Here is a 25,670-nt window from a genome sequence, read left to right on the forward strand (position 1 = left end):
AAAGAAGTCTTTGAGAATGTAAGAAGCCTTTACGAAACGCTTCTAGGCGTCAGACCATTAATAAAAATGAATATTGAAAAATTTATATTTTTATATATATATATATATATATATATATATATATATATATATATATATATATATATATATATGTCGTACCTAATAGCCAGAACGCACTTCTCGGCCTACTATGCAAGGCCTGATTTGCCTAATAAGCCAAGTTTTCCTGAATTAATATATTTTCTCTAACTTTTTTCTTATGAAATGATAAAGCTACCCATTACATTACGAATGAGGTCAATTTTTTTTATTGGAGTTAAAATTAACGTAGATATATGACCGAACCTAACCAACCCTACCTAACCTAACCTAACCTATCTTTATAGGTTAGGTTTGGTTAGGTAGCCGAAAAAGTTAGGTTAGGTTAGGTTAGGTAGGTTAGGTAGACGAAAAACAATTAATTCATGAAAACTTGGCTTATTAGGCAAATCTGGCCTTGCATAGTAGGCATAGAAGTGAGTTCTGGCTACTAGGTACGACATATATATATATATATATATATATATATATATATATATATATATATATATATATATATATATATATATATATGTCGTACCTAGTAGCCAGAACGCAATTCTCAGCCTACTATGCAAGGCCCGATTTGCCTAATAAGCCAAGTTTTCCTGAATTAATATATTTTCTCAATTTTTTTTCTTATAAAATGATAAAGGTACCCATTTCATTATGTATGAGGTCAATTTTTTTTTATTGGAGGTAAAATTAACGTAGATATATGACCGAACCTAACCAACCCTACCTAACCTAACCTAACCTATCTTTATAGGTTAGGTAGCCGAAAAAGTTAGGTTAGGTTAGGTTAGGTTAGGTTAGGTAGGTTAGGAAGTCGAAAAACAATTAATTCATGAAAACCTGGCTTATTAGGCAAATTGGGCCTTGCATATTTGGCTGAGAAGTGCGTTCTGGCTACTAGGTACGACATATATATATATATATATATATATATATATATATATATATATATATATATATATATATATATATATATATATATATTTATATATAGTTTCTCATAAATTCTTTTTCCTGACGAGTTATTTACACAAATACAAGCATACAAAATGTATATGTATTATAAACAGTATTGACCTGCCATAGGTCGCTGGACAATACAGTTGAACAAGTTCAACATTTCAATAGTCAAAGCGACAATATGAATTTGCCACTATATTCAATGTATAATATTGGCACGCGTCAGCACATACACTTTTCAGTGAAAACATTGAAAGCAATATACGCTGTGTAATTATTCTTGCATGGGGGGTATACTGTATACATACAAATATACCAACAACAGCATACAGCTAAAAATATACTGGCTTAGCTTTTCTCTCAAGTTGGGTTATAGTTAAAGTTATTGTGAAAGGTTAAGCTGTTAAGATTTTGTTAATTGGGTAACAAATTTGATATTCCGTAATCTTGCTGGAGAGAGGAAAACCTTTCCTGAAGTTTTCACTGAACTGATGAAAACATTCAACTGTTCTAGCGTATGGCTCCACACATGAGAGTGAACTCTACCCACATGAGAGTGAACTCTACACACATGAGAGTGAACGCTACACACATGAGAGTGAACGCTACACACACATGAGAGTGAACGCACCACACACATGCGAGTGAACGCACCACACATGAGAGTGAACGCTCCACACATGAGACTGAACACACCACACATGAGTGAACGCACTACACATGAGAGTGAACGCACCACACACGAGTGAACGCACCACACACATGAGAGTGAACGCACCACACACATGAGTGAACGTACCACACATGAGAGTGAATGCACCACACATGAGAGTGAACGCACCACACGAGTGAACGCACCACACATGAGAGTGAACGCACCACACATGAGAGTGAACGCAGCACACATGAGAGTGAACGCAGCACACATGAGAGTGAATGCACCACACACGAGTGAACGCACCACACATGAGAGTGAACGCACCACACATGAGAGTGAACGCACCACACACGAGTGAACGCACCACACATGAGAGTGAACGCACCACACATGAGAGTGAACGCACCACACACGAGTGAACGCACCACACACATGAGAGTGAACGCACCACACACATGAGAGTGAACGCACCACACACATGAGAGTGAACGCACCACACACATGAGAGTGACCGCACCACACACATGAGTGAACGCACCACACACATGAGAGTGAACGCACCACACACATGAGAGTGAACGCACCACACACGAGTGAACGCACCACACACATGAGAGTGAACGCACCACACACATGAGAGTGAACGCACCACACACATGAGAGTGACCGCACCACACACATGAGAGTGAACGCACCACACACATGAGAGTGAACGCACCACACACATGAGTGAACGCACCACACATGAGAGTGAACGCACCACACACGAGTGAACGCACCACACACGAGTGAACGCACCACACACATGAGTGAACGCACCACACATGAGAGTGAACGCACCACACACATGAGAGTGAACGCACCACACACACGAGTGAACGCACCACACACATGAGAGTGAACGCACCACACACATGAGAGTGAACGCACCACACACATGAGAGTGAACGCACCACACACATGAGAGTGACCGCACCACACACATGAGAGTGAACGCACCACACACATGAGAGTGAACGCACCACACACATGAGAGTGAACGCACCACACACATGAGAGTGAACGCACCACACACATGAGAGTGACCGCACCACACACATGAGAGTGAACGCACCACACACATGAGAGTGAACGCACCACACACATGAGAGTGAACGCACCACACACATGAGAGTGAACGCACCACACACATGAGAGTGAACGCACCAAACACATGAGAGTGAACGCACCACACATGAGAGTGAACGCACCACACACATGAGAGTGAACGCACCAAACACATGAGAGTGAACGCACCACACATGAGAGTGAACGCACCACACACATGAGTGAACGCACCACACATGAGAGTGAACGCACCACACACATGAGAGTGAACGCACCACACATGAGAGTGAACGCACCACACACATGAGAGTGAACGCACCAAACACATGAGAGTGAACGCACCACACATGAGAGTGAACGCACCACACACATGAGAGTGAACGCACCACACATGAGAGTGAACGCACCACACATGAGAGTGAACGCACCACACACATGAGAGTGAACGCACCACACATGAGAGTGAACGCACCACACACACAAGAGTGAACGCACCACACATGAGTGAACGCACCACACACATGAGAGTGAACGCACCACACATGAGAGTGAACGCACCACACACACAAGAGTGAACGCACCACACATGAGTGAACGCACCACACACATGAGAGTGAACGCACCACACACATGAGAGTGAACGCACCACACACACAAGAGTGAACGCACCACACACATGAGAATGAACACACCACACACATGAGAGTGAACGCACCACACACATGAGTGAACGCACCACACACATGAGAGTGAACGCACCACACATGAGAGTGAACGCACCACACACATGAGAGTGAACGCACCACACACATGAGAGTGAACGCACCACACATGAGAGTGAACGCACCACACACATGAGAGTGAACGCACCACACATGAGAGTGAACGCACCACACACATGAGTGAACGCACCACACACATGAGAGTGAACGCACCACACACATGAGAGTGAACGCACCACACACATGAGAGTGAACGCACCACACACACACGAGTGAACGCACCACACATGAGAGTGAACGCACCACACACAATAGCGTGGGCTGGATGACTCCACCAGCTAACAATTAATGGGAATTTACTCGATCATAAACCTATGGAGCGGCGGCGCTCTCACTCGACCTCCTATGGTCCCAGGACCAGGAGGACCAGTACCAGGACCAGGAGGACCAGGACCAGGGGGACCAGGAGGACCAGTACCAGGAGGACCAGTACCAGGAGGACCAGGACCAGGAGGACCAGGGGGACCAGTACCAGGAGGAACAGGTCCAGGAGGACCAGTACCAGGAGGAACAGGACCAGGACCAGGAGGACCAGGACCAGGAGGACCAGTACCAGGAGGAACAGGACCAGGAGGACCAGGACCAGGAGGACCAGGACCAGGAGGAACAGGATCAGGAGGACCAGTACCAGGAGGAACACGACCAGGAGGACGAGGACCAGGACCAGGACCAGGAGGACCAGGACCAGGAGGACCAGTACCAGGAGGAACAGTACCAGGAGGACCAGGACCAGGAGGACCAGGACCAGGAGGAACAGGATCAGGAGGACCAGTACCAGGAGGAACAGGATCAGGAGGACCAGTACCAGGAGGACCAGTACCAGGAGGACGAGGACCAGGAGGACGAGGACCAGGAGGACCAGGACCAGGAGGACCAGGACCAGGACCAGGACCAGGAGGACCAGGACCAGGAGGAACAGGACCAGGACCAGGAGGACCAGGACCAGGACCAGGAGGACCAGGACCAGGAGGACCAGGACCAGGACCAGTACCAGGAGGACCAGGACCAGGAGGACCAGGACCAGGACCAGTACCAGGAGGACCAGGACCAGGACCAGGAGGACCAGGACCAGGACCAGGAGGACCAGGACCAGGAGGACCAGGACCAGGAGGACCAGTACCAGGAGGACGAGGACCAGGAGGACCAGGAGGACCAGGAGGACGAGGACCAGGAGGACCAGGACCAGGAGGACCAGGACCAGGAGGACCAGTACCAGGAGGACCAGGACCAGGAGGACCAGGAGGACCAGGAGGACGAGGACCAGGAGGACCAGGACCAGGAGGACCAGGACCAGGAGGACCAGGACCAGGAGGACCAGGACCAGGAGGACCAGGACCAGGACCAGGAGGACCAGGACCAGGACCAGGAGGACCAGGACCAGGAGGAACAGGACCAGGACCAGGAGGACCAGGACCAGGACCAGGAGGACCAGGACCAGGAGGAACAGGACCAGGAGGACCAGGACCAGGACCAGTACCAGGAGGACCAGGACCAGGAGGACCAGGACCAGGACCAGTACCAGGAGGACCAGGACCAGGACCAGGAGGACCAGGACCAGGACCAGGAGGACCAGGACCAGGAGGACCAGGACCAGGAGGACCAGTACCAGGAGGACGAGGACCAGGAGGACCAGGAGGACGAGGACCAGGAGGACCAGGACCAGGAGGACCAGGACCAGGAGGACCAGTACCAGGAGGACCAGGACCAGGAGGACCAGGAGGACCAGGAGGACGAGGACCAGGAGGACCAGGACCAGGAGGACCAGGACCAGGAGGACCAGGACCAGGAGGACCAGGACCAGGAGGACCAGTACCAGGAGGACCAGTACCAGGAGGACCAGGACCAGGAGGACCAGGACCAGGACCAGGAGGAACAGGACCAGGAGGACCAGGAGGACCAGGAGGACCAGGACCAGGAGGACCAGGACCAGGAGGACCAGGACCAGGAGGACCAGGACCAGGAGGAACAGGACCAGGAGGACCAGGAGGACCAGGACCAGGAGGACCAGTACCAGGAGGACCAGGACCAGGAGGACCAGGACCAGGAGGACCAGGACCAGGAGGACCAGGACCAGGAGGACCAGGACCAGGAGAACCAGGACCAGGAGGACCAGGACCAGGAGGACCAGGACCAGGAGGACCAGGACCAGGAGGACCAGGACCAGGAGGACCAGGACCAGGACCAGGAGGACCAGGACCAGGAGGACCAGGACCAGGAGGAACAGGACCAGGAGGACCAGTACCAGGAGGACCAGGACCAGGAGGACCAGGACCAGGAGGACCAGGACCAGGAGGACCAGGACCAGGAGAACCAGGACGAAGACCAGGAGGACCAGGACCAGGAGGACCAGGACCAGGACCAGGACCAGGAGGACCAGGACCAGGAGAACCAGGACCAGGAGGACCAGGACCAGGAGGACCAGGACCAGGAGGACCAGGACCAGAAGGACCAGGACCAGGAGAACCAGGACCAGGAGGACCAGGACCAGGAGGACCAGGACCAGGAGGAGGAGGAGGAGGAGGAGGAGGAGGAGGAGGAAGCACAGGAGAATATAGATATAAGAGAAGAAGGTGTAGGAGGACTAGGGAGAAGAATGGATGCAGGAAGCGAGCAAGAAGCAAGATAAAGGAGGAAGACGCTGATAAAGATGGCGATGACAAACTGTCAACTATCAAACACTGACGCCCCCAGACTGGCAACCTGCCAGGGGGGCAAGCCCCACGCTGGACACTCTACCTCCTAGAGTGTCATCTGGGTAATGTGACCAAGACCTCATTGTACCCTGCAAGCACTATTAGGTAAGCACAGTTACCTGTCAACAGATTTATTTTTAATTCATATAATGAACTAAATAAAAGTCTTAACACTTCAGCTGACAGCCTGACGGCTGGGTGGACAGCGCTCGGGACTCGTAGTCCTGAGGTTCCGGGTTCGATCCCCGGTGAAGACGGAAACAAAATGGGCAGAGTTTCTTTCATCCTGATGTACTGTTTACCTAGCAGTAAATAGGTACCTGGCAGTTAGATAGCTGCTACGGGCTGTTTCCTGGGGGTGTGTAACAAAATGGAGGCCTGGTCGAGGACCGGGCCGCGGGGACGCTAAGCCCCGAAATCATCTCATGATAACCTCAAGATAGCCACTATTGGTTTGTCACCTACACTTCCCTTGGAAATAAACATACCATTTACCTGGGCTTTAGAAGGCTCGAACCGCGGCCCCACGTGTGTGAGGCAGAAACGCTATCCACTCAGCTATGAGCAGTCTTAATAGGGAATTAATTAGCCAATAAGGAATTCATTAGATCAAATGACGCTGAGTTCCGTTATCTTTATATCTTGAGGCTATCTTGAGATGATTTCGGGGCTTTTTAGTGTCCCCGCGGCCCGGTTCTCGACCAGGCCTCCACCCCCAGGAAGCAGCCCGTGACAGCTGACTAACTCCCAGGTACCCATTTACTGCTAGGTAACAGGGGCATTCAGGGTGAAAGAAACTTTGCCCATTTGTTTCTGCCTCGTGCGGGAATCGAACCCGCGCCACAGAATTACGAGTCCTGCGCGCTATCCACCAGGCTACGAGGCCCCTCAAATGAAATAATATAACGTCAAATGAAAACAACGAGTTTAATGGCAAGGGTTTTCAGCAATGGGAAAGATAACAGTGTCTCAATATAGCAATGATCGATGTCGGGATAACAGGTCGTTATCTGCCAACGCTTGAACCACCGACACAGACCATTACTGATATCCGATGATACACGCATAAATTGCTCGCATCGTCAACAGTGTATGAGATAACCGTTATTGATTAAGTCCCCCCGCCCCCCCTATTGCATGTCAAATGCCGCCCTATTTCGTGTCAAGCGAGTCCTATCATGCACTAAGACCTCCCAATTTCCAAGTTAGGTCTTCAATTAAACACCAAAACCTAGTGTTTTAATCCAGGAATTTCAATTTATACGCCAAATGCCAAAGGCCGGCCAATTACAGGCTGGGCCCCCCCAAAATCTAAGGGAAAATTGGATATTCACGTTACAAAGGTGATGGGAATTGGATAATCTGCCTATTCCCTATTCTGCACAGTAGCACCGTCGTAGATGCTCAGACACCATGCTATCCTCAGTCCCCATCCTGCTATCCTGACCCTTCATCCTCTCGTTCTTTCACATACTCCTAAAATCCTTCACCATTTCACCTCTTCCCCCTTCCTTTATCACCTGTTCCTTATTCTTTCTTCTTTCACAACATCCTTATCCCTCTCCTCTTCCGTCTCATTCTCCTGTCCCTCAACCATCTTCACTATTTTGCATGTGCTGGAGTTGAACTCTAACATCCACTTGTTGAACCACTCATCGAGTTTATTCCGGGATTCATGAGGCTACCAGCTGCTGCTCTCATTGTATCCTCATAATGTTTTGCCTCATCACAAAACATACAAGAATGTTTCCACACTTAGAGATCATTCACGTTATTCAAGATAATCGCTGGCCCAAGGACTTGTCTGCTGTACTAACATTGCCTGGTTCGATCCCCGGCGGAGGCGGAAACAAATGGGCAGTTTCTTTCACCCTGATGCACTTGTTCACCTAGCAGTAAATAGGTACTTGGGAGTTAGACAGCAGCTACGGGCTGTTTCCTGGGGGATGTGTAACAAAATGGAGGCCTGGTCGAGGACCGGGCCGCGGGGACGCTATAGAAATCATTTAATTTTTTTTTAAATTTTGCCCCGAGGGGCGAGTTTATTGGGCAGCGTCACTCATCTTGTGAGTGGACACACCGCCATAGTGACAGTATTGGGCAGCGCCACTCATCTTGTGAGTGGACACACCACCATAGTGGCAGTATTGGGCAGCGCCACTCATCTTGTGAGTGGACACACCGCCATAGTGACAGTATTGGGCAGCGCCACTCATCTTGTGAGTGGACACACCACCATAGTGACAGTATTGGGCAGCGCCACTCATCCGGTGAGTGGACACACCGCCATAGTGACAGTATTGGGCAGCGCCACTCATCTTGTGAGTGGACACACCACCATAGTGACAGTATTGGGCAGCGCCACTCATCCGGTGAGTGGACACACCGCCATAGTGACAGTATTGGGCAGCGCCACTCATCTTGTGAGTGGACACACCACCATAGTGACAGTATTGGGCAGCGCCACTCATCCTGTGAGTGGACACACCGCCATAGCAGCATGTACAACACTCTCCAATAGGAAGAAAACCCGCTGGGTTGTTCATCCTGTCACTTGTACCCAGACACAGCTGGGACTTGCTTAACTGTCTCAAGTGAACAGCTTCTCAAACAAGAAGATTAACATCTATCAATCCTTAAAAGCTTACGTTATCTTGCGGGTGCAAAATGAGGAAATCTTTTAAGAACAGCATCAATATTTGACAAATAGTGTTTTCCTAACTCAAACAATGTGGGGTTTATTATTCTACACATATTCCTAATGTCTGTCAGGTGTTCACATTCACGTTGATAGTGGTCAAGGCGGTGTCCATCACTCTCACCACAGATTCTGCAACTTCGCTGATCAACTGTTGTTTCAATTCCATATCTCCATGGATATTTGTATCCAAGACGGATTCTCGCTATTACTGATTCTCTCCCTCGTCCTCCTCCTCTTCGGCCATAATGATTGGGATTGCCAGCTGCAACCATGTTGTACCATCGTACAGATTCACTGGTTTGTGCTTCTATCCTCCTTTCCTCAGTTACCTTGTCACGGTGATGTTGCCTGATTACACCTCTAATTTGTAGTAGAGTCTTGGGTATGAAGTATTCAATATGGTCTCCTTCAGCGCCTTCAGCAGCCAGCACATCTGCTCGTTCATTCCCACATATTCCAACATGGGAGGGGATCCCCAACATGTGAGGGGATCCCCAACATGGGAGGGGATCCACAGAAACTTGACGACTCTTCCCTGATTGGTAAGTACTCTCACAGCTCTCTTAATTTCAGCGACTATTGCAAGATTTTCTGCCCGATTTTTACTTAGGCTTTGCAGTGCTGCTTTTGAATCTGTGCAAATCACTGCACCATTAGTGTTCCGTTCAAGAAACCTTAACGCCATAACAATGGCAGTTAGCTCTGCTTGCGGTGAAGAGGCATAGTTCTCAATACGCGCTTTTTCTTCATTTCTGCGTTGGAAGGTATTATCCTTGATTACCGTGTATGCTGCACCAGCCCTGCCATTGACAGGATTAGATGACCCGTCAGTGTAGATTTGATCTAGTTCATCTCCGGCTTCTTTATAAATTTCCTGGAGATACTTGTGCCTCATTTCTTGTGGTATCATGTTGGATTTTTTCAATGCCATTTCATTGATGATAATCTTGCATGAGTCATCCTCCCAGGAAGGTAACCTCTCTACAGGCAGGAGCTCACGGGCTTGCTCAAGCAGGTGATGATCTCAAGATAACAATAACAATACTTTTAATTTGCCTTTTAATTATATATATAAAGTGACATCCGATGTTTACAATGTGTGTCGTGTGGGTATTAAATCAAACCAAATGTAATTGATCCTGTGGGATTATGTTGCTAATTGTATATTACTACACCCTTCGTATCCCTCTTCCCCCCCCCCCCTGTTCAACCACTTGGGCTGGACGGTAGAGCGACGGTCTCGCGTCATGCAGGTCGGCGTTCAATCCCCGACCGTCCACAAGTGGTTGGGCACCATTCCTTTCCCCCCGTCCCATCCCATCCATCCCAAATCCTTATCCTGCCCCTTTGCAAATGCTATATAGTCGTAATGTCTCAGCACTCTTCCCTTGATAATTCCCTTCCACTTCCCATCTTCCCTCCCCCCCCCTTTCCCCCCTCCTGAGGCGGGGGATGGGGAATAGGGACGAGGGCCGGCACGGGGGACTATCCCCACCTATCCTACCAACTGCGGCGGGGAATTATAAACGGGAAGCATTGATTTTCTCTTTAGAGAGTAAGGCAACCTGCAAATGGCCTGAACCTTCACGACTCCGTGACTAAAAGCCGCATCAAACACCAGTGCATTAGTGTCCCAGCCTGTGGACCGAATTATAACACACTTTATGAAATGTAACACTTTCAAGAGATGCTGAAATGTAACACTTTCAAGAAATGCTGAAATGTAACACTTTCAAGAAATGCTGAAATGTAACACTTTCAAGAAATGCTGAAATGTAACACCTTCAAGAAATGCTGATATGTAACACTTTCAAGAGATGCTGAAATGTAACACTTTCAAGAGATGCTGAAATGTAACACATTCAAGAAATGCTGAAATGTAACACCTTCAAGAAATGCTGAAATGTAACATCTTCAAGAAATGCTGAAATGTAACACTTTCAAGAAATGCTGAAATGTAACACTTTCAAGAAATGCTGAAATGTAACACCTTCAAGAAATGCTGAAATGTAACACCTTCAAGAAATGCTGAAATGTAACACATTCAAGAAATGCTGAAATGTAACACCTTCAAGAAATGCTGAAATGTAACACTTTCAAGAAATGCTGAAATAATTGTTTCAAGAGAAGCAAAAGTTTCATATAATGTGCTATTCAACAGCACAAAAGCATCATATAATATTCTAGTGTCAAGAACAAGAGAAGAATCACATGATAAAATGGAAAGGTAACGTTTGATAACGTTAACATGTCCTCTCATAACACAAGAACAAAGGTAACTGCAGAAGGGCTATTGGCCCATACGAGGCAGCTCCTATCTATAACCACAAGGAGGCCTATCGAACATATCGAATGACCTAAGCGAACAAGCAGAGAGAGAGAGAGAGACGTCGCTTGAGCAACAGGGCTATTGTGGACTTTTTTCTTTTATACTTTACCCGGCTTCTGCAGAGTACATGGGAATTAGTACTCCACGGGCGTGGAGTCCTTCCTCCTATGTACTCAGTAGAAGCCGTGGAAAGTAGTATCAAATTTCAGTTGGGTTGCGGTTTGCTGCCACCGAAATCTTTCCTATTCTTGCTCGCCCCAGTAGTATATTGGTAGAGTTTCTGCATTACGGCCGTCGGGTTGGCGGTTCGAGCCTCCTACTGCCCAAGTGAATGATTATATATATATATATATATATATATATATATATATATATATATATATATATATATATATATATATATATATATATATACTACCAGAAGCACTATGCATCTGGCATACAGGACACCTTCACCACTCGACCATCACGACCGTTCAAAAGATGATGATACCCGAAGCTATTTACCCCACCATCCCGCCGGCACTCTGATGGTAATCTTGGACATAGTATTTCATCAAATCACCTCATTCTTTGCGACAACACATGAGAAACACAAATGCAAAAAAGCCTGAATGGTCCCTAGGCATACATGCAACCGAGTCACTCCTGGGGTGTGAGTTTTCGGTTATATATAATATTATAAATATCTATAATGAGGTGACCGACCTATGCCGTCATCTTCTGTCATAGGCTCATTGATCTACACTAAAAACCCAGTGAAGTATATCCTGACTTTGCCAACTCAGGTTAGCAACCCCAGGTAAGGCATGGAGGGCCAGCCGGCTTGGGCACCGCGCCATCAATCGTTGGCTGGAGGTTAAGTGTGTCTTAGCGAGTCATCTCGTTAGTGCGGGATGACTCAAGACTCGCTAGCAGGCCACCTTCATATGCAGTAAATTACAAGGTAACGAGAGGGCTGCAAATTGCATACCTTCTCTAATTTATTCATACTCATATTTAACTCAAGGTGAATTGTAATTAATTCCGCCTTGGATCACAGACACTGAGGGGGGGGAGGGGGCTTGTTAGGGGGGGTGATGTGTCATGAGAGAGAGAGAGAGAGAGAGAGAGAGAGAGAGAGAGAGAGAGAGAGAGAGAGAGAGAGAGAGAGAGAGAGAGAGAGAGAGAGAGAGAGAGAGAGAGAGAGAGAAAGAGAGAGAGAGAGAGAGAAAGAGAGAGAGAGAGAGAGAGAGATATGCCGCGATCCTCAAGTCTACAGAAGCTTTAGTCAAGCTTAAAATAGTGAGGGAGACAGACAGACAGCCCAGCTTTTCCTGGCGGGGGTTCACACATCTCTACCTCTTCTTGGTGAGGGATGAATACACGTTGAATCATACTCAACACCTTGTGAATGTTCATCTAGTTAACCAACATGACAAGGCCGAGTGCCAGAAATTATTTCAAATTTCACCTGAATATGTTACTGTATACAGACCTGTTAGGCTGTGTGGGCACCTGGGCACCTGGGCATTGGCGGGTACTTCATCCAGAACACTAGAAGGGTATATAGCGCTGGAAAAAGAAGTAATATCATATCTAAATGGAGTATAGCGTATAACTCTATGTTGTTTACAGAAATATAACACACACAAGAACGCCTGATACTGTGATCAGGGTTGACTTTGTAAATGATGTGATCTTTCCGCCAACATTTCGAGGAACTGTTTACTGGAGAGCAGCGAGTTGCCTCAAGTCTCATTTTGATTTAGAAATATTACATTTTCTCTCTTAGATTCGTTGGCAGAGTGAGAGTCTCGCATGTTGTAGAGGTCACTGATTCCCGGTGATCAGAGATGATGGGTTCCTTCTCTTCGGACTCATATTCTAATTCCCTTTCCTCATATTCCAGCTCCTTGTCCTCATATTCAAGCTCCTTGTCCTCATATCCCAGCTCCTTGTCCTCATATTCCAGCTCCTTGTCCTCATATCCCAGCTCCTTGTCCTCATATCCCAGCTCCTTGTCCTCATATCCCAGCTCCTTGTCCTCATATCCCAGTTCCTTGTCCTCATATTCCAGCTCCTTGTCCTCATATCCCAGCTTCCTGCCCTCTTATTCCAGCTCCTTGTCCTCATATCCCAGCTCCCTGTCCTCATATCCCAGCTCCTTGTCCTCATATCCAGGCTCCTTGTCCTCATATCCCAGCTCCTTGTCCTCATATCCCAGCTCCTTGTCCTCATATCCCAGCTCCTTGTCCTCATATTCCAGCTCCTTGTCCTCATATCCCAGCTCCTTGTCCTCATATTCCAGCTCCTTGTCCTCATATTCCAGCTCCTTGTCCTCATATTCCAGCTCCTTGTCCTCATATCACAGCTCCTTGTCCTCATATCCCAGCTCCTTGTCCTCATATCCCAGCTCCTTGTCCTCATATCCCAGCTCCTTGTCCTCATATCCCAGCTCCTTGTCTTCATATCCCAGCCAAGTGGGATATAGTCATAATATCATAGCTATTTCTCTTTATATTTACCTTGCCTTCTTTTTTCTTATATCTATATATTCCTCCTCTGTTCAAAATACAAGTAAAAAAAGTCTGTCTCTAAAGAAAAATGTGCGCACATAGGGCGCACTTCGCCGTGATGGCATCACCATATACTCCTGGAAGGAGGGTAGACAGTTGGTGTGGGACTACACATGTGTATCCACCCTGGCTGACACCTTCTTGTGGTTATCTTGTGATGATTTCAGGGCTTTTTAGTGTCCCCGCGGCCCGGTCTTCGACCAGGCCTCCACCCCCAGGAAGCAGCCCGTGACAGCTGACTAACTCCCGAGTACCTATTTACTGCTAGGTGGGGCGGCCAACCACAGGGAAACAGCAAAATCACTCAAGTACAGGCGACTGGAAGGTCAATACCTCTTTGTTCCCATAGCGTCTGAGACGCGTGGCCCCTGGGGCAAGAGTGCCTTGGGATTTCTCAAGGAATTGGGGTCCAAGCTCATTGACGTCACCAGAGACCCAGGGGCTTCCAGTTTTTTGTTTCAGCGTCTCAGTGTGGCTATCCAGAGGGGAAATGCTTGCTGCGTCCTCGGTTCCTGTCCAGAAGCGGAGGAGCTTCAAGAGATCCGTAACCTTTAGGCATTTGTCTTGTATGTTTTGTAACCTTTAAATACACAATACAGAAAAAAAAATTATATATAATATATATATATATATATATATATATATATATATATATATATATATATATATATATATATATATATATATGCGAACAAGCCTGAATGGTCCCCAGGACAATATGCAACTGAAAACTCACACCCCAGAAGTGACTCGAACCCATACTCCCAGGAGCCACGCAACTGGTATGTACAAGACGCCTTAATCCACTTGACCATCACGACCGGACATAATGAGGTGATAGCCGAGGCTATTTGAACCACCCCACCGCCGGCACTCGGATAGTAATCTTGGGCATAGCATTTTACCAAATCACCTCATTCTTAGCCTCGGCTATCACCTCATTATGTCCGGTCGTGATGGTCAAGTGGATTAAGGCGTCTTGTACATACCAGTTGCGTGGCTCCTGGGAGTATGGGTTCGAGTCACTTCTGGGGTGTGAGTTTTCAGTTATATATATATATATATATATATATATATATATATATATATATATATATATATATATATATATATATATATATATATATATATATATATAAAATTCTGTCTAGGGAACTGTCTCTACGTTGGACAGGACGCTGGTGGAAGGTAGCAACCTTGCCCGTCTGTCTTCTGACTGTAGTGTATTGAAGACGACTGTGAGCGCCTCCCGTCCCATGAGGTTAGAGTAGACAGTTCACCGTCACTGCTCGACCTTGGGAACGCTTCAAAATTACTTTTGTGCTTCCTCTCCCCTGGTGCTGCATGTTTAATGATTCCTGCCATGGTCTTGGTGCTGGGAGGGCTCTCAGGTGGCACTGTTGGTGCTGGGAGGGCTCTCAGGTGGCACTGTTGGTGCTGGGAGGGCTCTCAGGTGGCACTGTTGGTGCTGGGAGGGCTGTCAGGTGGCACTGTTGGTGCTGGGAGGGCTCTCACGTGGCATTGTTGGCGCTGGGAGGGCTCTCAGGTGGCACTGTTGGTGCTGGGACGGTGCTGGGAGGGCTCTCAGGTGGCACTGTTGGTGCTGGGAGGGCTCTCAGATGGCACTGTTGGTGCTGGGAGTGCTGTCAGGTGGCATTGTTGGCGTTGGGAGGGCTCTCAGGTGGCACTGTTGGTGCTGGGAGTGCTGTCAGGTGGCATTGTTGGCGCTGGGAGGGCTCTCAGGTGGCACTGTTGGTGGTGGGACGGTGCTGGGAGGGCTCTCAGGTGGCACTGTTGGTGCTGGGAGGGCTCTCAGGTGGCACTGTTGGTGCTGGGAGGGCTCTCAGGTGGCACTGTTGGTGCTGGGAGGGCTGTCAGGTGGCACTGTTGGTGGTGGGACGGTGCTGGGAGGGCTCTCAGATGGCACTGTTGGTGCTGGGAGGGCTGTCAGGTGGCACTGTTGGTGCTGGGAGGGCTGTCAGGTGGCACTGTTGGTGCTGGGAGGGCTGTCAGGTGGCACTGTTGGTGCTGGGAGGGCTCTCAGGTGGCACTGTTGGTGCTGGGACGGTGCTGGGAGGGCTCTCAGATGGCACTGTTGGCGCTGGGAGGGCTGTCAGATGGCACTGTTGGTGCTGGGAGGGCTCTCAGATGGCACTGTTGGTGCTGGGACGGTGCTGGGAGGGCTCTCAGATGGCACTGTTGGTACTGGGAGGGCTCCCAGATGGCATTGTTGGTGCTGGGAGGGCTCTCAGATGGCATTGTTGGTGCTGGGAGGGCTCTCAGAGGGCATTGTTGGTGCTGGGAGGGCTCTCAGATGGCATTGTTGGTGCTGGGAGGGCTCTCAGATGGCATTGTTGGTGCTGGGAGGGCTCTCAGATGGCATTGTTGATGCTGGGAGGGCTCTCAGATGGCATTGTTGGTGCTGGGAGGGCTCTCAGATGGCACTGTTGGTGCTGGGAGGGCTCTCAGATGGCATTGTTGGTGCTGGGAGGGCTCTCAGATGGCATTGTTGGTGCTGGGAGGGCTCTCAGATGTCACTGTTGGTGCTGGGAGGGCTCTCAGATGGCACTGTTGATGCTAGGACGGTGCTGGGAGGTCTCTCAGATGGCACTGTTGATGCTAGGACGGTGCTGGGAGGGCTCTCAGATGGCACTGTTGGTGCTGGGAAAACTCTCAGATGGCACTGTTGATGCTAGGACGGTGCTGGGAGGTCTCTCAGATGGCACTGTTGGTGCTGGGACGGTGCTGGGAGAACTCTCAGATGGCACTGTTGATGCTGGGATTCTTACCATCTCACAACTCTTCGCCCCCCCCCCCCCAGCAGAGCTCCTAGGAGAGGGAAGACTGAAATACTGTTGCGAGAACGATATAAAGTTGTTGTCTATCCTTTCACGGATCAGAGGAGTCCTGAAGCTGTCGACCAGACCTCGAGCTGCTGGTGTAGGTGTCTTTAGTGGCGGGGTCTGTCTAGAGGGTTTCAGGGGGTTCTGGGTTGGTTTCAGGGGGTACTGGGTTTGTTTCAGGGGGTATTGGGTTTGTTTCAGGGGTCCTGGGTTTGTTTCAGGGGATACTGGGTTTGTTTCAGGGGTACTGGGTTGGTTTCAGGGGGAACTGGGTTTGTTTCAGGGGGTACTGGGTTTGTTTCAGGGGGTACTGGGTTTGTTTCAGGGGTACTGGGTTTGTTTTAGGGGTCCTGGGTTTGTTTCAGGGGTACTGGGTTTGTTTCATGGGGTACTGGGTTGGTTTCATGGGGGTACTGGGTTTGTTTCATGGGGTACTGGGTTGGTTTCAGGGGATACTGGGTTTGTTTCATGGGGTACTGGGTTTGTTTCAGGGGGTATTGGGTTTGTTTCAGGGGGTATTGGGTTTGTTTCAGGGGATACTGGGTTTGTTTCATGGGGTACTGGGTGTGTTTCAGGGGTTTGTTTCAAGGGGTACTGGGTTGGTTTCAGGGGGGTACTGGGTTTGTTTCAGGGGTTTGTTTCAAGGGGTACTGGGTTGGTTTCAGGGGGGTACTGGGTTTGTTTCAGGGGGTACTGGGTTTGTTTCAGGGGTACTGGGTTTGTTTCATGGGGTACTGGGCTTGTTTCAGGGGTACTGGGTTGGTTTCAGGGGGTACTGGTTTTGTTTCATTGGGGTACTGGGTTTGTTTCATGGGGTACTGGGTTGGTTTCATGGGGGTACTGGGTTTGTTTCAGGGAGTACTGGGTGTGTTTCAGGGGTTTGTTTCAAGGGTTACTGGGTTTGTTTCAGGGGGGTACTGGGTTTGTTTCAGGGGGTACTGGGTTTGTTTCAGGGGTACTGGGTTTGTTTCATGGGGTACTGGGCTTGTTTCAGGGGTACTGGGTTGGTTTCAGGGGGTACTGGTTTGGTTTCATGGGGGTACTGGGTTTGTTTCATGGGGTACTGGGTTGGTTTCATGGGGGTACTGGGTTTGTTTCAGGGAGTACTGGGTGTGTTTCAGGGGTTTGTTTCAGGGGGTACTGGGTTTGTTTCAGGGGGTACTGAGTTTGTATCAGGGGGTACTGGGTTTGTTTCAGGGGTACTGGGTTTGTTTCATGGGGTACTGGGTTTGTTTCAAGGGGAACTGGGTTTGTTTCAGGGGGTATTGGGTTTGTTTCAGGGGGGTACTGGGTTGGTTTCAGGGGGTACTGGGTTGGTTTCATGGGGGTACTGGGTTGGTTTCAGGGAGTACTGGGTGTGTTTCAGGGGGTTTGTTTCAAGGGGTACTGGGTTTGTTTCAGGGGGTACTGGAATTGTTTCAGGGGGTTCTGGGTTTGTTTCAGGGGTACTGGGTTTGTTTCATGGGGTACTGGGTTTGTTTCAGGGGGTACTGGGTTTGTTTCAGGGGTACTGGGTTTGTTTCAGGGGGTATTGGGTTGGTTTCAGGGGGTATTGGGTTGGTTTCAGGGGGGTACTGGGTTTGTTTCAGGGGGTACTGGGTTTGTTTCATGGGGGTACTGGGTTGGTTTCAGGGGGTACTGGGTTGGTTTCAGGGGTACTGGGTTTGTTTCAGGGGGTACTGGGTTTCCATATGCAGGCGATGAGTCACAATAACGTGGCTGAAGTATGTTGACCAGACCACACACTAGAAATGGTCCAGGACGGACCGAAACGTCGTCGTCCCTTCAATTTCTAGTGTGTGGTCTGGTCAACGTACTGGGCTTGTTTCAGGGGGGTACTGGGTTTGTTTCAGGGGGTACTGGGTTTGTTTCAGGGGGTATTGGGTTTGTTTCATGGGGTACTGGGTTTGTTTCAGGGGTACTGGGTTTGTTTCATGGGGTACTGGGTTTGTTTCAGGGGGTACTGGGTTTGTTTCATGGGGTACTGGGTTTGTTTCATGGGGTACTGGGTTTGTTTCATGGGGTACTGGGTTTGTTTCAGGGAGTACTGGGTTTGTTTCAGGGGGGTACTGGGTTTGTTTCAGGGGGGTACTGGGTTTGTTTCAGGGGTACTGGGTTTGTTTCAGGTGTACTGGGTTTGTTTCAGGTGTACTGGGTTTGTTTCAGAGGGTACTGGGTTGTGGTTTGTGTCTTAAACCGTTCTAATACCCCAGAAAAAAGCGAGAGAGAGAGAGAGAGAGAGAGAGAGAGAGAGAGAGAGAGAGAGAGAGAGAGAGAGAGAGAGAGAGAGAGAGAGAGAGAGAGAGAGAGAGAGACAGAGAGAGAGAGAGAGAGAGATACACAACCCAATGATTATCACCTAAGGTGTTTAATATTATCAAAGAATGCAATAAAGCGGCATTATCTGAAATAAAAGTGAACATTATTAAGTATTGTGGTCTTGTTCGTAAGTTATGTCAGACTGTCTTATTTGTCACAGTTGGAGATGTTTACCATAGACAACTGAAGCATGTGTGTGTGTACTCACCTATTGTGTGTGTGTGTGTAAGTGTGTATGTGTGTGTGTACTCACATATTGTGTGTGTGTGTGTATGTGTGTATGTGTGTGTGTACTCACCTATTGCGTGTGTGTGTGTATGTGTGTATGTGTGTGTGTACTCACCTATTGTGTGTGTGGGTGTATGTGTGTATGTGTGTGTGTACTCACCTATTGTGTGTGTGGGTGTATGTGTGTATGTGTGTGTGTGTGTGTACTCACCTATTGTGTGTGTGGGTGTATGTGTGTATGTGTGTGTGTGTGTGTACTCACCTATTGTGTGTGTGGGTGTATGTGTGTATTCACCTAGTTGTGCTTGCGGGGGTTGAGCTTTGCTCTTTCGGCCCGCCTCTCAACTGTCTATCAAATGTTTTCTAATTACTTTTTTTTCTCCCTCTCTCTCCACACCACACACTAACCCCAGGAAGCAGCCCGTGACAGCTGACTAACTCCCAGGTACCTATTTAATGCTAGGTAACAGGGGCATTCAGGGTGAAAGAAACTTTGCCCATTTGTTTCTGCCTCGTGCGGGAATCGAACCCGTGCCACAGAATTACGAGTCCTGCGCGCTATCCACCAGGCTACGAGGCCCCCTCGTAGTGTGTGTGTGTGTGTGTGTGTGTGTGTGTGTGTGTGTGTGTGTGTGTGTGTGTGTGTGTGTGTGTGTGTGTGTGTGTGTATGTGTATGTGTGTGTGTGTGTGTGTGTGTGTGTGTGTGTGTGTGTAGGGTGCTGCTTCAAGCCTTAAGAATGAAGTGAAATTCACTCCAAGAATAGTGTAATACGAAATCAGTCATGAATATAGCCCATCAGGTTTATAGTAAATCAGAGATTGACAAATGTTTGAATACGTGGACCGAATTTAACTTAGTTTGCTAAACATTTTGTTGTAAATGTTTACTTAATTAAACATGACCTACACTATATAATAATATTAATGTATGCTAACTGTGTCACAATAATCTGGTTGAACAAATTAGACACTCAACATATACATTGAAAATATAGGAATTGACGACATTTCGGGCCACCCTGGACAGTTTTGGTCCACCCTGGACAGTTTTGGTCCACCCTGGACAGTTTTGGTCCACCCTGGACACTTCTGGTCCACCCTGGACACTTCTGGTCCACCCTGGACACTTCTGGTCCACCCTGGACACTTTGGTCCACCCTGGACACTTCTGGTCCACCCTGGACACTTTGGTCCACCCTGGACACTTCTGGTCCACCCTGGACACTTTGGTCCATCCTGGACACTTCTGGTCCACCCTGGACACTTTGGTCCACCCTGGACACTTTGGTCCACCCCTGGACACTTTGGTCCACCCTGGACACTTTGGTCCACCCTGGACACATTGGTCCACCCTGGACACTTTGGTCCACTCTGGGCACATTGGTCCACCCTGGACACTTTGGTCCACTCTGAACACATTGGTCCACCCTGGACACTTTGGTCCACCCTGGCCACTTTGGTCCACCCTGGCCACTTTGGTCCACCCTGGCCACTTTGGTCCACCCTGGCCACTTTGGTCCACCCTGGCCACTTTGGTCCACCCTGGCCACTTTGGTCCACCCTGGCCACTTTGGTCCACCCTGGCCACTTTGGTCCACCCTGGCCACTTTGGTCTACCCTGGCCACTTTGGTCCACCCTGGACACTTTGGTCCACCCTGGCCACTTTGGTCCACCCTGGCCACTTTGGTCCACCCTGGCCACTTTGGTCCACCCTGGCCACTTTGGTCCACCCTGGCCACTTTGGTCCACCCTGGACACAACTTGACAACGGTCCAAGATGGACCGAAACGTCGTTACTTAATTTATGTCCAGATATGTAGGTTAAGTCCACCCTGACAGCTGAGTGGACAGCGCTCGGGACTCGTAGTCCTGAGGTTCCGGGTTCGATCCCCGGTGGAGGCGGAACCAAATGGGCAAAGTTTCTTTCACCCTGATGCGCCTGTTCACCTAGCAGTATATTGAAATTGAAATTGAAATAAGTTTATTGAGGTAAAATACACACAAAGGGATGAGGTAGTTTCAAGCTATTCTCACCCCGTTCAGTACAACGTGTTAGTACATACATAGACACACATCACAAACAATAAACATATTACCAAACATTCTGAGAGATAAACATGTACATTTCCTCCTTCACAAGTAGTATGTTATCAGACGTACACAAATACTTTTATGACCTAGTTATACTGTATAGGCAATTTGCAAGACACCTGCAGATAATTCAACAAAATATTACAGTCTTGGTGCAAAATTCTTATATCTCTCAAGAATATCATCAACCTTTCCTTTGTGACACATCCAGGCTATTTGCTCAGGAACAGTCCTTATCTCAGCGTTTCTATATATATTAATCAACGGACAATCAAGAACATAATGGGCAAGGGTGTGAGACCTTAACATACCACATAGTTTACACTTCGTGTCATTATCATGAACACCTATCCCATATTCCCAGTAATATTTGTACCCAAGCCTGAGCCGCATGTACACAGAGTCACTCCAAGCATTTCTCCTTTTACCATAAGTGAAAAGGGTGTTTTGACTCACATACATGTAGTGTTGCATGGTTTGACTTCTCTCATACATTATCCCTCTCCTCTCCACTCCTGCCTGTGCCTGAATATTTCTGATTTTGCTTCTTATTTGTCTCATTGTGAATTCACATTCAATGTCAACTTGTGGTTTTGATGTGGCACGTTTGGCCAAGTCATCCGCCACCTCGTTGAGCACTATTCCAACATGAGATGGAATCCACATGAATTTCACACTATGACCTTTCAGCTGTATCTCAGTTATTCTTCTCTTACAATCCTCAACTATAGACATGAAGACTGGGTTTCGACTGTAAATAGGTACCTGGGAGTTAGACAGCTGCTACGGGTTGCTTCCTAGGGATGTGTAACTAAAAGAATGCCTGGTCGAGGACCGGGCCGCTGGGACGCTAAGCCCCGAAATTATCTCAAGATAACCTCAAGATAACCACAAGATAACCTCAAGATAACCACAAGATAACCTCAAGATAACCACAAGATAACCACAAGATAACCTCAAGATAACCACAAGATAACCTCAAGATAACCACAAGATAACCTCAAGATAACCTCAAGATAACCACAAGATAACCTCAAGATAACCACAAGATAACCACAAGATAACCACAAGATAACCTCAAGATAACCACAAGATACCCACAAGATAACCTCAAGATAACCTCAAGATAACCACAAGATAACCACAAGATAACCTCAAGATAACCACAAGATAACCTCAAGATAACCTCAAGATAACCTCAAGATAACCACAAGATAACCTCAAGATAACCACAAGATAACCTCAAGATAACCTCAAGATAACCACAAGATAACCTCAAGATAACCACAAGATAACCTCAAGATAACCTCAAGATAACCTCAAGATAACCACAAGATAACCACAAGATAACCTCAAGATAACCACAAGATAACCTCAAGATAACCACAAGATAACCTCAAGATAACCACAAGATAACCTCAAGATAACCACAAGATAACCTCAAGATAACCTCAAGATAACCTCAAGATAACCACAAGATAACCTCAAGATAACCACAAGATAACCTCAAGATAACCACAAGATAACCTCAAGATAACCTCAAGATAACCACAAGATAACCACAAGATAACCTCAAGATAACCACAAGATAACCTCAAGATAACCACAAGATAACCTCAAGATAACCTCAAGATAACCACAAGATAACCTCAAGATAACCTCAAGATAACCTCAAGATAACCACAAGATAACCACAAGATAACCTCAAGATAACCACAAGATAACCTCAAGAAGATCAGGAACCCCGACTATTGCTCCCAAATATGATATCCAAGAGCTTCTTGTCACCTCCTGTTGAATGCTTAATTAATATATTACCGTAACTCCGCCAAAAGGCTTTTTGTTGGTAAAATATTCGTTAGTCTTTACGGTAAAGTCTATTTGGTATTCTGAGAGGCGTGGGAGGACAGGTCAAGCCTTCACGGGTTGTTTTCATAGGAAAATAGCGAGAATAAAGAGTTAGGAGAAAAGTTCTTTATGGTCTGGTTGTTGTGTGTGTGTGGGGGGGGGGGGGGGTGTGGGGGTGGGGGTAGGTGTGTGTGGGGGGGAGGTGTGTGGGGTAGGTGTGTGTGGGGGAGGTGTGTGTGGGGGAGGTGTGTGTGGGGGGGAGGTGTGTGGGGTAGGTGTGTGTGGGGGGGAGGTGTGTGGGGTAGGTGTGTGTGGGGGGGAGGTGTGTGTGTGGGGGGGAGGTGTGTGTGTGTGGGGGAGGTGTGTGTGTGTGGGAGGTGTGTGTGGGGGAGGTGTGTGTGGGGCAGGTGTGTGTGGGGTTGGTGTGTGTGGGGTAGGTGTGTGTGTGTGGGAGGTGTGTGTGTGTGGGAGGTGTGTGTGGGGCAGGTGTGTGTGGGGCAGGTGTGTGTGGGGCAGGTGTGTGTGGGGCAGGTGTGTGTGGGGCAGGTGTGTAGGGCAGGTGTGTGTGGGGCAGGTGTGTGTGGGGCAGGTGTGTAGGGCAGGTGTGTGTGGGGCAGGTGTGTGTGGGGTAGGTGTGTGTGTGTGGGAGGTGTGTGTGTGTGGGAGGTGTGTGTGGGGCAGGTGTGTGTGGGGCAGGTGTGTAGGGCAGGTGTGTGTGGGGCAGGTGTGTGTGGGGTAGGTGTGTGTGTGTGGGAGGTGTGTGTGTGTGGGAGGTGTGTGTGGGGCAGGTGTGTGTGGGGCAGGTGTGTGTGGGGCAGGTGTGTGTGGGGCAGGTGTGTGTGGGGCAGGTGTGTGTGGGGCAGGTGTGTGTGGGGCAGGTGTGTAGGGCAGGTGTGTGTGGGGGGAGAGGGGAGCCAGGAGAGCCAATAACAATGAACGGTCACTATATATATTCCATCCCAGTGTTCCTGTTATTTTTGTACTCCCAATTTATTTTATTCGACTCTTGTGTTTTTCACTTTGTTTTCTGAATTTTACTCTGGCTTTTGCACACAGGTGGGTACAGAATTAGACCCTTTTGACACCTGTTATCAGGCTGAGAGTTTCGCCTTCCTATAGTTCATGGTAAGTCTCATCCGAGTACTTTTTACTTCCCGAACACTACCCGACAGTCGGTTTTACACCCAGGTCCTCAGTTACCGCTGGGTAAAGAGGGGCAAACAGTTCTGGGTTAGTGCCCAATCATTCCACAAAGGGCAGGTGAGAATTTTGAAGGTGGTAATCATGTCTCCCCTAACACTTCTTTCGGCCTGTGATGTACGGTTTAATTTTAGTACCCTTTCCTCGTGACTCATACCTCTCAGCTCCGGGTCTAGTCTAGTGGCATATATCTGGATTTTCTGTTGCTTCATCATATGTTTGAGTACAAATGGACGCTGGAGCCGTATACAACAACATTAGTCTGTCATACGTGGTACATAAAGTTCGAAATGATCCCAGAAACAAATTTCTAAAGACAGTTCTAATGTTGGTCAACCCAATATAGACCGCTGATTAAATACTTTTAATGTGACTTCGGAAGACAAGTTCAATGTAATATCAAAAACAAGATCTCTATATGATTCTTGATATAACAACATATATGTCTAGATGCTAATAATCTGTGCAATAAATCAACCACTATTTTTCCAAACCAGTATTTACCCAGGACTTTCCTGGATCTTATCTAATATATATATCCATTGTATTGCGTTAGGTTTTGTTGGTATATTTTAAAATCACACCCCACACCTACAGGCAGTACTCGAACCTTAGTCCAGGAAGATGACTCCTCCCTCCCCCCCCCCCAGTCCAAATACACGACCCCTCTCTCTCTCTCTCTCTCTCTCTCTCTCTCTCTCTCTCTCTTCTCCCTGACTACCCAGACACACGGCTCTATTTCACTCCCTCCCCCGGCCTGTCCAAGCTTCCCCTTCCCTCCCCACCTCTCTATATATATGGCTCTGTTGACCTACCAGAGTGCCATAGAGTGCCAGAGTGCCATAGAGTGCCAGAGTGCCATAGAGTGCCATAGAGTGCCATAGAGCGCCAGAGAGCGCCAGAGAGTGCCAGTGAGCGGCGTAAGTGATCATTAATTACTGAAATCACATTACCATATACGGTTAAAAATGATCGGCTGTTAAATAATCCTTTTCTAATTAAGGGGTCCCAGCTCCAGATAGGATTGCTAGGAGCCCAACACTAGCTAGGACTGCTAGGAGCGCAACACTAGCCAGGACTGCAAGGAGCCCAACACTAGCCAGGACTGCTAGGAGCCCAACACTAGCCAGGACTGCTAGGAGGCTAACACTAGCCAGGACTGCTAGGAGTCCAACACTAGCCAGGACTGCTAGGAGCCCAACACTAGCCAGGACTGTTAGGAGGCCAACACTAGCCAGGACTGCTAGGAGCCTAACAC

At 48.4% G+C, this 25,670-nt stretch overlaps 1 protein-coding gene across 1 annotated transcript in view; it reads left to right on the forward strand.

Annotated features, from left to right (window-relative positions):
- LOC138358586 (PAX-interacting protein 1-like) overlaps window positions 1-25,670 on the forward strand; it is a 38,981-nt gene that overhangs the window by 11,859 nt on the left and 1,452 nt on the right. Inside the window, exon 2 of the mRNA XM_069316654.1 lies at window positions 3,921-4,416. Within this exon, the coding sequence (XP_069172755.1) occupies window positions 3,921-4,416 (496 nt within the window). The remainder of the gene's footprint in view (window positions 1-3,920; window positions 4,417-25,670) is intronic.

The sequence above is a fragment of the Procambarus clarkii genome, chromosome 84 (assembly GCF_040958095.1).
Source record: "Procambarus clarkii isolate CNS0578487 chromosome 84, FALCON_Pclarkii_2.0, whole genome shotgun sequence".
NCBI classification, from domain to species: Eukaryota; Metazoa; Arthropoda; class Malacostraca; order Decapoda; family Cambaridae; genus Procambarus; species Procambarus clarkii.